At 42.9% G+C, this 15,755-nt stretch overlaps 1 protein-coding gene across 2 annotated transcripts in view; it reads left to right on the top strand.

Annotated features, from left to right (window-relative positions):
• SLC6A13 (solute carrier family 6 member 13) overlaps positions 1-15,755 on the top strand; it is a 47,276-nt gene that overhangs the window by 22,744 nt on the left and 8,777 nt on the right. For both annotated transcript variants that reach the window (XM_056517839.1, XM_056517837.1), the window contains 3 exons: positions 8,930-9,008; positions 13,790-13,922; positions 14,287-14,421. In XM_056517839.1, coding sequence (XP_056373814.1) covers positions 8,930-9,008; positions 13,790-13,922; positions 14,287-14,421 — 347 coding nt within the window. The remainder of the gene's footprint in view (positions 1-8,929; positions 9,009-13,789; positions 13,923-14,286; positions 14,422-15,755) is intronic.

Below are 15,755 nucleotides of genomic sequence, written 5' to 3'. Positions count from 1 at the left end.
CCGAGGAGGAGAAACGCCTCGTGCGAACAGAGTCCATATCTTGGCGGAGTTCCTGACGCCTTTCGGAAAAACGCATGTCAATGCGAGTGGCTAGGTGAATAAGTTCATGTAGATTAGCAGGAATTTCTCGTGCGGCCAGAACATCTTTAATGTTGCTGGATAGGCCTTTTTTGAAGGTCGCGCAGAGGGCCTCATTATTCCAGGACAATTCTGAAGCAAGAGTACGGAATTGTACGGCATACTCGCCAACGGAAGAATTACCCTGGACCAGGTTCAACAGGGCAGTCTCAGCAGAAGAGGCTCGGGCAGGTTCCTCAAAGACACTTCGGATTTCCGAGAAGAAGGAGTGTACAGAGGCAGTGACGGGGTCATTGCGGTCCCAGAGCGGTGTGGCCCATGACAGGGCTTTTCCGGACAGAAGGCTGACTACGAAAGCCACCTTAGACCTTTCAGTGGGAAACAGGTCCGACATCATCTCCAGATGCAGGGAACATTGGGAAAGAAAGCCACGGCAAAACTTAGAGTCCCCATCAAATTTATCCGGCAAGGATAAGCGTATCCCAGGAGCGGCCACTCGCTGCGGAGGAGGTGCAGGAGCTGGCGGAGGAGATGACTGCTGAAGCTGTGGTAGTAACTGTTGTAGCATAACGGTCAGTTGAGACAGCTGTTGGCCTTGTTGCGCTATCTGTTGTGACTGCTGGGCGACCACCGTGGTGAGGTCAGCGACAACTGGCAGAGGAACTTCAGCGGGATCCATGGCCGGATCTACTGTCACGATGCCGGCTGGCAGGTAGTGGATCCTCTGTGCCAGAGAGGGATTGGCGTGGACCGTGCTAGTGGACCGGTTCTAAGCCACTACTGGTATTCACCAGAGCCCGCCGCAAAGCGGGATGGTCTTGCTGCGGCGGTAGTGACCAGGTCGTATCCACTAGCAACGGCTCACCTCTCTGGCTGCTGAAGATAGGCGCGGTACAAGGGAGTAGGCAAAAGCAAGGTCGGACGTAGCAGAAGGTCGGGGCAGGCAGCAAGGATCGTAGTCAGGGGCAACGGCAGAAGGTCTGGAAACACAGGCAAGGAACACACAAGGAACGCTTTCACTGGCACTAAGGCAACAAGATCCGGCGAGGGAGTGAAGGGGAAGTGAGGTGATATAGGGAAGTGCACAGGTGTAACCACTAATTGGAACCACTGCGCCAATCAGCGGCGCAGTGGCCCTTTAAATCGCAGAGACCCGGCGCGCGCGCGCCCTAGGGAGCGGGGCCGCGCGCGCCGGGACAGAACAGACGGAGAGCGAGTCAGGTAGGGGAGCCGGGGTGCGCATCGCGAGCGGGCGCTACCCGCATCGCGAATCGCATCCCGGCTGGCAGCGGAATCGCAGCGCCCCGGGTCAGAGGACGTGACCGGAGCGCTGCCGCGGGGAGAGTGAAGCGAGCGCTCCGGGGAGGAGCGGGGACCCGGAGCGCTCGGCGTAACAGCAGTACTATAGTAGATATATTCTTGTATATAGGAGGCAGTATTATAGAAGTTATATTCTTGTAGATAGGAGCAGTACTATAGTAGTTATATTCTTGTATATAGGGGCAGTATTATAGTAGTTATATTCTTGTATATAGGAGCAGTATTATAGTAGTTATATTCTTGTATATAGGAGGCAGTATTATAGTAGTTATATTCTTGTATATAGGGAGCAGTATTATAGTAGTTATAATCTTGTATATAGGAGGCAGTATTGTAGTAGTTATATTCTTGTATATAGGGAGCAGTATTATAGTAGTTATATTCTTGTATATAGGAGGCAGTATTATAGTAGTTATATTCTTGTATATACGAGCAGTATTATAGTTGTTATATTCTTGTATATAGGAGGCAGTATTATAGTAGTTATATTCTTGTATATAGGGAGCAGTATTATAGTAGTTATATTCTTGTATATAGAGAGCAGTATTATAGTAGTTCTATTCTTGTATATAGGAGGAGTATTATAGTAGTTATATTTTTGTATATAGGAGGCAGTATTATAGTAGTTATATTCTTGTATATAGGAGGCAGTATTATAGTAGTTATATTCTTGTATATAGGAGCAGTATTATAGTAGTTATATTCCTGTATATAGGAGGCAGTATTATAGTAGTTATATTCTTGTATATAGGAGCAGTATTATAGTAGATATATTCTTGTATATAAGCAGTATTATAGTAGTTATATTCTTGTATATAGGAACAGTATTATAGTAGTTATATTCTTGTATATAGGAACATATTACAGTAGATATATTCTTGTATATAGGAGCAGTATTATAGTAGATATATTCTTGTATATAGGAACAGTATTATAGTAGTTATATTCTTGTACATAGGAGCAGTATTATAATAGTTATATACTTGTATATAGGATCAGTATTATAGTAGTTATATTCCTGTATATAGGAGGCAGTATTATAGTAGTTATATTCCTGTATATAGGAGGCAGTATTATAGTAGTTATGCACAAAGGAGAAAGAGAGGGACGTCACTCACCAGAATACGGTGCAATTTTCTTTATTTCTTATCAACGGTGCAGAGACATGGAGCACGGACGCCAGAAGGTAGGACTAGCTCATCAGTGAAAAGCTGGGTGACAGCTGTTGCGCGTGCGTATCACGCTTCTTCAGACCCTACCTGTTCCGTGATGCGTCACCCTTAAGAGCACACCTCCCTGGGTGACGCACCCGGAACAGGTGCGTGCTAACTATTACATTAAAAACAAAAAATAACAACTCGTAATGAAAAAGGATTTGTTACAAGTATAAAAGGTTTCTATCTCAATGGTATAAATGTAGAAAAGTACAAAAATTACAAAAATTACAACAATTATTCTCTCTATAAAAATGTATCTATGAAGAGAGAAAATGAGAAAAGAAAAGGAGGAAAAAGGAATAAGGAAAAAAGAGAGGGTTGTACATTAACCTGAAACACAGGATTATAAATTACAAAAAGACACTGTAGTCCACTCTTTCATTGAGTCCTAGGTTACCGGCAGCATTAAGTTTTATTATCCATTTGGCTTCTGTTTGTAACAGAAGTTTTCTTTTATCTGAATTTTCTTTGCTGCGGATAACTTCGAGTCCCTGAAAGAGTAAGTTATCACAGATGCCTTTATGCTCACTGTTCATGTGTTCGATAAAACGGGGTGCACCTTTTTTGGTTTTAACTGAATAAACATGTTCCCTGAATCTAGTATTCAGGGTACGTTTTGTGCTACCAATGTAAAACCTTCCACATGAACAGGTCATTGCATACACAACCCACTGGGTTCTACAGGTGATCAGGGTGTTAACATGTATAATTTCTCCCCCAATAAGGGTGCTTTTTCCTATTTTCATATTGGGGCACCAAATACATGTACCGCACTTGTGGTTCCCTGTGGGGCCGGATTTTGTGAGCCAGTCAGAGGTTTTTGGATTCGAACAGAAGTTACTACTGGTGACTGCATCCCTCAGGTTTTTACACCGCTTGAATGTGATTAGAGGTCTATCATGTACAAGTTTTCCAAGGTCGGTGTCACTTTTAATCAAGGACCAACTATTATGTACTGCTCTTCTTATAACTTTTTCGAGGGGGCTAAATTTGAAGGAAAAGGAGAACCTAGGTGCTGGATTGTCAGAGGATTTTACTTTAATATCTTTTTTAGCTTTTTTGTTTTTATTAATTGAAAGTAAATTGTTTCTGTCCTGTACTAGGGCTTTTTTTAATGCTGTATTAATGATAAATACAGGATAGCCACGAGCCAATAACCTCTGCTTCAGTTCTTCGGCTTGAGAAATGAATTTTTCATCGGTATCATTAATGCGTCTCAAGCGCAAAAATTGTCCATAAGGTAAAGCGGTTTTTGTGTGTTGAGGATGGTAGCTCGAGAACTGAAGCAGAGAATTAGAGGCTGTGGGCTTCCTGTAACCTGATGTACGAAGTTCCCCTCCTTCGATTTCGATAAGAACATCTAAGAATTCCATTTTTTTCGAATCAACTTTGTAAGTGAATCTAAGATTCATATCATTTTTTTCGTTAAGGTATTCTACAAATTCCCTGAAGTTCGCCGCGGTGCCATCCCAGGCGATGAACACGTCATCGACAAATCTGAGATAGCACCGGACGAACTTCAGGAAAGGATTGGAGGTGGTGAACACATGTTTTTCCTCGAATGAGGCGACGTACAGATTTGCAAATGTACAGGCCACGGGGGTGCCCATGGCCACACCCCCGATCTGTCTGTACCACACTTCGTCAAACAGAAATGCATTATTTTTTAATATAAATGCCAAGGACTCACAAATAAATTGGGTCACTTTATCAGACTTTCCGGAGTGCGATAAGATCTCCCTAATGCATTCCACCCCTTTATCTTGTGGAATGCTGGTATAGAGACTCTCTATATCTATAGAGGCTAGCAACATATTGTCTGACCACACTAAGTCCTGTAAAAACAAAAGAAATTGGTTGGTGTCCTTTACCAGCGATGGCACTTCCTGCAGAAGGGGTCGCAGTAACCACTCCAGATATTTGGACAATGGTTCTGTGACTGAGCCCCTTCCTGAGACAATAGGTCTCCCGGGAGGGGCTTCCAAGGTCTTATGTACCTTCGGCAGGAAGTACCATCGCGGGCTAGAAGGAAACAAAGGAATCAATTTTTCAGCACGTTTTTTAGAAATAATATTGTTTTCAACTGCTTTTCTAAGTAGGCCCTGTAGATTCTCTCTAATTTTGGGAACAGGATTCGTATGTAATTTGGTGTAGGTGAGAGAATTGCCCAACTGCCTCAGAGCTTCGTTTTTATAATATTCTGTGGTCATAACGACCACATTACCGCCTTTATCGGCTTTTTTTATAACGATATCATTTCTTTTCTTGAGACAGTCTAGTGCTCTTCTCTCACCCACACTCAAATTGCTAGGGTCTTTTTTATAGATAAGGGACTTAACTTCACGAAGTACATTATTATGAAAGAGATCAATATTGCTCCCCGGTGTCACCTGAGGACAAAAGGAGGATTTAACCCCACCCTTAAAGTCCTCAAATGACAACTCCCCAGTGACTATGGGGTCCTCGGCTGTATCCTGCAAATCGATTAGATGGTCGAGACATTCGAGCTCGCTAGTTGTAGCGTCTTTTAGGACGCTAAACCCGAGAGGGCCAACTACTGCTGGGATCTCCCCTTCTAGTGGACTAATAGCTGTGTTTTTATTAGCAAATATTTTTTTCAGATTTAGTTTTCTGATAGACTTAAATAGATCTACTTCAAAGTCCACTATGTTGAAGTCCTCCGTAATACAGTAGTTGAGACCTCTATTTAACAGAGATACAGTGTCCTGGTCGAGTGGCCTGTCCGTAAGATTGATAACTGAACAGACATCTTCTACTTGTTCCAAGACACTTTCTTGTTCCTCTGGGTGTTCCTTTTGGGACGACCTAGGTCCTCTTCTCCTTTTCCTTCTAGGTCCCCTTCGTGCTTTCCGCCTAAAGGGCCACTTGATTTTTTAATGTTAGAGTCCATTTTTTTGGTGTTTGATGCAGTTTCTTGATCGTTTTTATCTTGATTTTCTTTTGAGGCTCTTTGTTTTTCACTATCGTCCTTTCTAGACTTTCTATTTTGATCTTCGTTCCCACTTGAATCGGACTCAGTGGTCCAATAATCGGTTGTTCTACGTCTCGCTTGTCCGCCTCTGGGTCGTCTCGGGCGTTGTTTTTTTGGACCTCCTGCGGGAAACACTTTTTCAGATTCATAGTCTAGACGATCTCTAATAAATTTGTCCTTTTTTTGGTCCTTGATAATAGATTGTAATGCCACTATTTTTCTTTCCATTTTTTTGGAAAAAGTATGAAATTTCTCTTCGTCCAAGCGGGTTCTGAGTTCTGTTTTTGTCTTTAATAATTCTTCTGTTACTTTTGTATATTCTTGTTCGTTCCTATCTATGACGGCTCTTAGCATTTGCATGCAATATTCCTGATGGATGTTTTTCCAGGTGTGGACAAATTCAGGGTCATCATTGAATTGAGAGGGTTCTTTATATGCTCTTAAGCCTCTCGGGACCCTTTCGCAGTCCACGTATGACCGTAGTGAGTTAACAGTCCAAAATAACCGTGTTTCCTTTTCCGCCAAGGCAAGTACTTTAAATTCAAGATTCTTAAGACTTAGGACTTGTAACGTGTCCTTAACATTACACTGATGAAAAAAGTCCCTAGCATCCTTCCGTCCGGCTCCTACTGCACCGTCCGGCACCTCTGGTATACTGTCAGACGAATCTTCGGATTCCATGGTATGTGTGTGAGGCTTGCAAGCTGGGAGTTAGGGGTGTGCTCAGACTAGTGGAAAGAAGCAATATCGCAAATAACTCAGCAAGAGTAAATAGTCGGCACCTCTACCCCAAATAGCGCTCCTCCCTTAGTGCTTCAGCAGCAAGATGTATGTACCCTGGTTCCTGAGTCTGTCCGCTACAGTTCCATGAAGTGCTGGCAGGCACTGTAAACTGTGTGGTTCCAAGTCCCTTAAGGATGCAGCATTCACAAAAGTATGCACAAAGGAGAAAGAGAGGGACGTCACTCACCAGAATACGGTGCAATTTTCTTTATTTCTTATCAACGGTGCAGAGACATGGAGCACGGACGCCAGAAGGTAGGACTAGCTCATCAGTGAAAAGCTGGGTGACAGCTGTTGCGCGTGCGTATCACGCTTCTTCAGACCCTACCTGTTCCGTGATGCGTCACCCTTAAGAGCACACCTCCCTGGGTGACGCACCCGGAACAGGTGCGTGCTAACTATTACATTAAAAACAAAAAATAACAACTCGTAATGAAAAAGGATTTGTTACAAGTATAAAAGGTTTCTATCTCAATGGTATAAATGTAGAAAAGTACAAAAATTACAAAAATTACAACAATTATTCTCTCTATAAAAATGTATCTATGAAGAGAGAAAATGAGAAAAGAAAAGGAGGAAAAAGGAATAAGGAAAAAAGAGAGGGTTGTACATTAACCTGACCAGGTAGTGACCAGGTCGTATCCACTAGCAACGGCTCACCTCTCTGGCTGCTGAAGATAGGCGCGGTACAAGGGAGTAGGCAAAAGCAAGGTCGGACGTAGCAGAAGGTCGGGGCAGGCAGCAAGGATCGTAGTCAGGGGCAACGGCAGAAGGTCTGGAAACACAGGCAAGGAACACACAAGGAACGCTTTCACTGGCACTAAGGCAACAAGATCCGGCGAGGGAGTGAAGGGGAAGTGAGGTGATATAGGGAAGTGCACAGGTGTAACCACTAATTGGAACCACTGCGCCAATCAGCGGCGCAGTGGCCCTTTAAATCGCAGAGACCCGGCGCGCGCGCGCCCTAGGGAGCGGGGCCGCGCGCGCCGGGACAGAACAGACGGAGAGCGAGTCAGGTAGGGGAGCCGGGGTGCGCATCGCGAGCGGGCGCTACCCGCATCGCGAATCGCATCCCGGCTGGCAGCGGAATCGCAGCGCCCCGGGTCAGAGGACGTGACCGGAGCGCTGCCGCGGGGAGAGTGAAGCGAGCGCTCCGGGGAGGAGCGGGGACCCGGAGCGCTCGGCGTAACAGCAGTACTATAGTAGATATATTCTTGTATATAGGAGGCAGTATTATAGAAGTTATATTCTTGTAGATAGGAGCAGTACTATAGTAGTTATATTCTTGTATATAGGGGCAGTATTATAGTAGTTATATTCTTGTATATAGGAGCAGTATTATAGTAGTTATATTCTTGTATATAGGAGGCAGTATTATAGTAGTTATATTCTTGTATATAGGGAGCAGTATTATAGTAGTTATAATCTTGTATATAGGAGGCAGTATTGTAGTAGTTATATTCTTGTATATAGGGAGCAGTATTATAGTAGTTATATTCTTGTATATAGGAGGCAGTATTATAGTAGTTATATTCTTGTATATACGAGCAGTATTATAGTTGTTATATTCTTGTATATAGGAGGCAGTATTATAGTAGTTATATTCTTGTATATAGGGAGCAGTATTATAGTAGTTATATTCTTGTATATAGAGAGCAGTATTATAGTAGTTCTATTCTTGTATATAGGAGGAGTATTATAGTAGTTATATTTTTGTATATAGGAGGCAGTATTATAGTAGTTATATTCTTGTATATAGGAGGCAGTATTATAGTAGTTATATTCTTGTATATAGGAGCAGTATTATAGTAGTTATATTCCTGTATATAGGAGGCAGTATTATAGTAGTTATATTCTTGTATATAGGAGCAGTATTATAGTAGATATATTCTTGTATATAGAAGCAGTATTATAGTAGTTATATTCTTGTATATAGGAACAGTATTATAGTAGTTATATTCTTGTATATAGGAACATATTACAGTAGATATATTCTTGTATATAGGAGCAGTATTATAGTAGATATATTCTTGTATATAGGAACAGTATTATAGTAGTTATATTCTTGTACATAGGAGCAGTATTATAATAGTTATATACTTGTATATAGGATCAGTATTATAGTAGTTATATTCCTGTATATAGGAGGCAGTATTATAGTAGTTATATTCCTGTATATAGGAGGCAGTATTATAGTAGTTATATTCCTGTATATAGGAGCAGTATGATAGTAGTTATATTCTTGTATATAGGAGCAGTATTATAGTAGTTATATTCTTGTATATAGGGGGCAGTATTATAGAAGTTATATTCTTGTATATAGGAGCAGTATTATAGTGGTTATATTCTTGTATATAGGAGCAGTATTATAGTGGTTATATTCTTGTATATAGGAGCAGTATTATAGTGGTTATATTCTTGTATATAGGAGCAGTATTATAGTAGTTATATTCTTGTATATACGAGCAGTATTATAGTAGGTATATTTTTGTACCTGCATTATCTCCTCTTTTTCATAGTGTCACCTTTTTTTCCTTAGAGCACTGCATAGACCACACAAGTAACAGTACGCACAACATGACAGTAAATGGAACATCCAGTGTCATCGAGTTTTGGGAGTAAGTTGTGGATTGTTTCTCAACTATTCTGAATCAATAAAATATTGGCCTATGACCTTCTCTGGGACCGTCCTCCATCCTCTTTCTGATAAATACTAGATTCATATACAGTGGAAGGAAAAAAAAGGATTTAGTCAGTCACCAATTGTGCAAGTTCTCCCACTTAAAAAGTAAAAGTATTTGGTCACCTACAAACAAGATTTCTGGCTCTCACAGACCTGTAACTTCTTCTTTAAAGCGTACCTTTCAGATCACCCAAAAAAAAAAAAAAAATCTGTTATATATTGCTCAGTATCTCATCCTGATCATGTACATATCATTTTTATGTGTCTATGACCTATATTTTTCTCAGAATTAGCTTTATTTCGGAATTCCCTTAAAGGGGTGCTCTGCTGCTCAGCGTTTGGAACAAACTGTTCCGAACACTGGAGCCGGCGCCAGGAGCTCGAGGCGTCATAGCCCCACCCCCTCATTATGTCATGCCCCGGCCCATGCAATGCAAGTCTATGGGAAGAGGCGTGACAGCCGTCACACCCCCTCCCGTAGACTTGCATTGAGGGGGCGGGGCGTGACATCATGAGAGGGCAGAGCTATGACATCACGAGCTCCCGGTCCGGCTCCAGCGTTCGGAACAGTTTGTTTCAAACGCTGAGCAGCCGAGTACCCCTTTAATGTTGTAGACCAGAAGCAGGGGGGCGGGTCCATTTCTTCTCCTCAGGTGATATCCACTCCTTTTCCTCCCTCACTCTCCTCAGTCACTGGTCTCCGGAGTGAGCATCTGTAACCCATTCCTTTCTGGTTTTATGCTATACACACACACTGTGTGCTTACAGCTTTTGCAAAACTACAGCTCCCAGCATGCCCACACATCCTTTGAGTTGTAGTTTTGCAACAGCTGGAGGCATATGATTGGTAAAACTCAGATTTACAGCAGTGTTGCTGCAGGCTGTGTTTCTCCTACTGTTGCAATACTACAACTCCCATCATTTGGCTGTGCAGGCATGCTGGGAGTTGTAGTTTTGCAACAGCTGTAGGCATATGATTGTAGTCCCCCTGTATTAGACACACACACACACACACACACATTGACATCATTTATTCATACACATGCACATTACCTAGACAACACAGATTTACACACATACATATATATCCACACACACATATATACATGCAGGGACACTTACTTTTTAAACAAAAAATCCTCCATTCAGTCCCCATCTTCATTCACCAGCTTCTTTGATCATCTGCTCACAGGCAGCAGTGTACTCCCACCTCTCCCCCCTTCTCCTCACAGGCAGCAGTGTACTCCCGCCCCTCCCCCTTCTCCTCACAGGCAGCAGTGTACTCCTCCCCCTCCCCCTTCTCCTCACAGGCAGCAGTGTACTCCCACCCCTCCCCCTTCTCCTCACATGAGGAGACGATCACAACAGCTTTAGATCTGCAGACCTGTCTATCATGAAGTGGATCCATGACATAGGTGATGATAAGTGGACATAGCCAGGCAGGTATGTATCCCAGTAGGCAGGGAGGCAGTTTTTTTACTGGCTTTTTCTGTATGAAATACTGAATTTTTTTTTTTAATGAAAGCAATTACTATTGGTTTTGCATGCTTTACAACATATCAAAAGTTTTTATATCAGACAGTGCCCATTTAGAGTCTCCTCTGTCCTTCACTCGTTACCTGTATTAATGGCTCCTGTTTGAATTTGTTATCAGTATGAAAGACACATGTCCACAACCTCAAACAGTCATATTCCAAATTCCACTATGGCCAAGACCAAAGAGCTGTCAAAGGACACCAGAAACAAAATTGTAGACCTGCACCAGGCTGGGAAGACTGAATCTGCAATAGGCAAGCAGCTTGGTGTAAAGAAATCAACTGTGGGAGCAATTTTAGAAAATGTAAGACATACAAGACCACTGATAATCTCTCTCGATCTGGGGCTCCACGAAAGATCTCAACTCGTGGTGTCAAAATGATCACAAGAATGGTGAGCAAAAATCCCAGAACCACACGGGGAGACCTAGTGAATGACCACCTGCAGAGAGCTGGGACCAAAGTAACAAAGGCTACCATCAGTAACACACTACGCCGCCAGGGACTTAAATCATGCAATGCCAGACGTGTCCCCCTGCTTAAGCCAGTACATGTCCGGGCCAGTATGAAGTTTGCTAGAGAGCATTTGATTGATCCAGAAGAGTATTGGGAGAATGTCATATGGTCAGATGAAACCAAAGTAGAACTTTTTGGTAACAACTCAACTCGTCGTGTTTGGAGGAGAAAGAATGCTGATGTGCATCCAAACAACACCATACCTACTGTGAAGCATGGGGGTGGAAACATCATGCTTTTGGGCAGTTTTTCTGCTAAGGAACCAGGACGACTGATCCGTGTAAAGGAACTAATGTATAGTGAGATTTTGAGTGAAAACCTCCTTCCATCAGCAAGGGCATTGAAGATAAAACATGGCTGGGTCTTTCAGCATGACAATGATCCCAAACACACCACCCAGGCAACGAAGGAGTGGCTTCGTAAGAAACATTTCAAGGTCCTGGAGTGGCCTAGCCAGTCTCCAGATCTCAACCCCATAGAAAACCTTTGGAGGGAGTAGAAAGTCCGTGTTGCCCAGCGACAGTCCCAAAACATCACTGCTCTAGAGGAGATCTGCATGGAGGAATGGGCCAAAATACCAGCAACAGTGTGTGGAAACCTTGTGAAGACAGAAAACATGTGACCTCTGTCATTGCCAGCAAAGGGTATATAACAAAGTATTGAGAGGAACTTTTGTTATTGACCAAATACTTATTTTCCACCATAATTTGCAAATAAATTCTTAAAAAACCAGACAATATGATTTTATGGATTCTATTTTCTCATTATGTCTCTCATAGTTGAGGTTATAACCTATGATGAAAATTACAGGAGCCTCTCATCTTTATAAGTGGGAGAACTTGCACAATTGGTGGCTGACTTAATACTTCCCCCCCCCCCCCCCCACTGTATACAGGGAAGGTAAAATGTATTTGATTATGTACATTTGCATTAACAAATACATGATCGTTCTATAATATTAATGCAATATTAATGGTCTTTTTTTTTACAAGGGGTACTCCGCTCCTCAGCGTTTGGAACAAACTTTTCCGAACGTTGGAGTCGGCACTGGGAGCTCTGCCCCCTCATGACATCATGCCCCACCCTTTAATGCAAGTCTATGGGAGATGGCCTGACAGTCGTCACGCCCCCTCCCATAGACTTGCATTGAGGGGGCGGGGCATGATGACATGAGGGGTGGGGCTATGACGTCACGAGCTCCCGACTCCAGCATTCGGAACAGTTTGTTCCAAACGCTGAGCAGCGGAGTATCCCTTTAAGCAGCGAGAGACAAAATAACAGGAAACAAATCTATAAAATTACATTTTATATAAGTTATGAATTGATAATCAATTGATTATCAATCAGCATGATTTCTGCCTCCCAGGTTTGTTTTATATAGGTAATGAGCTGAGATTAGGAGCACTCTCTTAAAGGGACCAGTGGTCCTAATCTCAGCTTGTTACCTGTATAACAGAAGCAATCCATCTGATTCCAAATTCTCCACCATGGCCAAGACCAAAGAGCAGCCCAAGGATGTCAGGGACAAGATTGTAGACCTACACAAGGCTGGAATGGGCTACCATCTTGACCATCACCAAGCAGCTTGGTGAGACGTTTACAACAGTTGTAGAGATTATTCTCATATGAAAGAAACACAAGTTATCTGTCATTCTCCCTCGGTCGGGGGCCCCATGTAAGATCGCACATCGTGGAGTCCCAGTGATCATGAGGATGGTGTAGAATCAGTAGAATCAGCCCAGAACTGAAGATCTTGTCAATGATCTCAAGGCAGCTGGGACCATTGTCACCATGAAAATAATTGGTAATACGCTACGCCGTGAGGATTGAAATCCTGTAGTGCCCACAAGGTCCCTCTGCTCAAGGATTCACATGTACAGGACCATCTGAAGTTTACCAATGAACATTTTTATGATTCAGAGGAGAACTGGATGAAGGTGTTGTGGTCAGATGAGACCAAAATCTAGCTATTTGGCATCAACTCAACTTGCCATGTTTGGAGGAGGAATGCTGCCTATGGACACCATTCTCACTGTCAAACGTAGAGGTGGAAACATTACGCTTTGGGGGAAGTTTTCTGCTAAGGGGACAGTACAACTCCACTGTATCAAAGGAGCTATGGAAGGGGCCATGTACCATCATATCATAGGGAAAACCTCCTACCCTCAGCCCGGGCATTGAAAATGAGTCCGAGATAGATGTTCCAGCATAACATTGACCCAAAACATAAGACCAAGGCAACAAAGGATTGGGACAAAATCCCTCCTGAGAGGTTTGCGAACCTGGTGGAGACTACAAGAAACCTTTGACCTCTGTGCTCGCCAAAAAGGGTTTTACCGCCAAGTACTAAAGTCATGTTTTGCAAATACTATAATGCAAATCAATTTATAACTTATGTGAAATGTGTTTTTCTGGATTTATTCTGGAAATCAGCAGGGGATAAAATAATTTCTTCCTTCACTTTTTTGTCTCCAATTTGTTTCCTTACTTTCTTTCAAGATTCCGAATTTTGCTCAGATTATGGCCCGTTATGGCTTTCTCCCCAGGCATTACGGTTATGGTTTTTGCCAAGCTTTTTGGGTGGAAAGGTGACCCCCTTTTAGAACTCCTAGAGTTATATTACTGGATTCCACATAAACATAATATATTCCTGTTTTCTCTCCAGGAGGCGAGTACTTAACATATCCGACGGCATTGACCAGATTGGGAGCCTACGGTGGGAGCTGGCTCTGTGTCTTCTGCTGGCCTGGATCATTTGTTACTTTTGTATCTGGAAGGGGGTCAAATCCACTGGAAAGGTGAGTGCCTTTTCTTTGAAATACACCGTAGTGCCATGCCTCTGCAGTCTACCACTGGTTGGTTACATAAGTCAGGCACACTGCTGTCTCTGAGGCCTGGCCCGATCATAATTTCCCTTTGTGCATCAACTAGATCCAGCAAAGCAGCTCTACCTAATGCTTATATCATGTACCTGTTTAATTGATTGAACATTAAAAGTAAAAATGTATAAAATAAAAAGTAAATTCCATGTATAAAAGTTGTGCTGGGGCACTGCAGAGGGATCATTCCTTGACCATATCCATGTGAACCGCTATGATAAACTATAGGATATGCCATAAATGTGTAAACATCGAAGTTGATTTATTTATTTTTTTGGTGCAGGTTGTATATTTTACCGCAACTTTCCCCTACTTGATGCTGATTGTTTTGCTCATCCGAGGGGTCTCACTGCCCGGCGCTCTGGAAGGCATTCGGTTCTACCTGTACCCAGACCTCAGCCGTCTTCAGGACCCACAGGTGATTAAAGATAGATGACTCTCAGTATTAGGAGGATATTGGCTACTAAAGCTCGATGTAGATGATATTTCAAAAGACACGTCCACCAATGATGACAATGAACAATAATTGTATACAGATTGAGCCTAGGTAGAGGTCATGTGGTCTAGGTGGACATATGCCTAGCAATAGGAGGGTTAGGAGATGTCGCTGATGGCACTGGCAAGATCCAGGCCCATCGTTGAACTAACTAGTTTGTGTTCACCTGATCTCGGCTGCAGCACCCCAGACAGCCGGTGCATGGAGCGAACATCACTCCGTGCCAGATCACTGGCCATGCGTGACCGTGATGTCATCAGTGGGGCATGGCCATGCCTGGTTTAGGTCCACCCCTTCTTTTGGGAGAGAAAGGTTAGACTATGGATTTGGATAGTAGCCGGAACTGTCCTACCAGGACACCACAATAAAAAAAAAAATTTCCAAGCCTTTATAGTCTCCGATTCCCATAGCCATTACGTCTATGGAATGGGTAGATAAGAGGATGCCAGGCACCAATGGCACCTGATATGGCTTTCCCCGACAAGTCAATAAGACAGTGTTCTCAAGGCCACCAACATTCCAGGTTTTCAGTTACTCTATTGGAGTAGAACAGCGAAAAATATAAATCCTGGACTGTCGGTGGCCTTGAGGACTGGGATGGGGACCTTTGATGTAAGGAATGGCATAGTCTACTTACTGTAATGAAATTGGTGGGATCCACTAACACAAATCTCACCAGCTTCACTGTCTTGGTGGTACCAGTTATGGGGTTGGGTTGTGAAAAGCACTCAGAGATCCATTCTCCTCTCCCATTAATAATACGAGAAAAAAAACCTTACAACCATTGCGTGTCTTGTAAATGATTGGTCTAAATTTAAAATTGGCCACACCCACTTCATAGGGACATTCTGCATTTTGGGTACAGTTGCCCATCAGGGTGGCATCTATCCTAATTTACATGCGGTAAGAATCATACAAGGTTTGCCCGTTTCTCTGACATAATTGCTCTACTAGTGATCTTCATCAGTCTGGTGGACCATAGAATACCATAACGCTACAGACTGGTGAAATAATTGGTTTGTGTTACATTCACTTTTCATCACTAATTCAAGTCATGTGATGGCGCGATTGAAGCATTATGTCTGCGAAGGGACAAGTACACAAAGACGGTGACCTCTAAGAACGTCTTGCTGTGCCCAACAGGGTGGCGTAACCTGAAAACCACACGCTGTCACCATTCTCATGTTCACGCACATCAGAGCCCGGTAGGGGCCTTCATTTGGTAGAAAACATTCTCAGGGCCAAGTTAGATCTAA

The sequence above is a fragment of the Hyla sarda genome, chromosome 4, assembly GCF_029499605.1.
Source record: "Hyla sarda isolate aHylSar1 chromosome 4, aHylSar1.hap1, whole genome shotgun sequence".
In the NCBI taxonomy this organism is placed as follows: Eukaryota; Metazoa; Chordata; class Amphibia; order Anura; family Hylidae; genus Hyla; species Hyla sarda.
The sequence above is the reverse complement of the archived record's forward strand: the minus strand, read 5'-3'. Positions and strand labels throughout refer to the sequence as shown.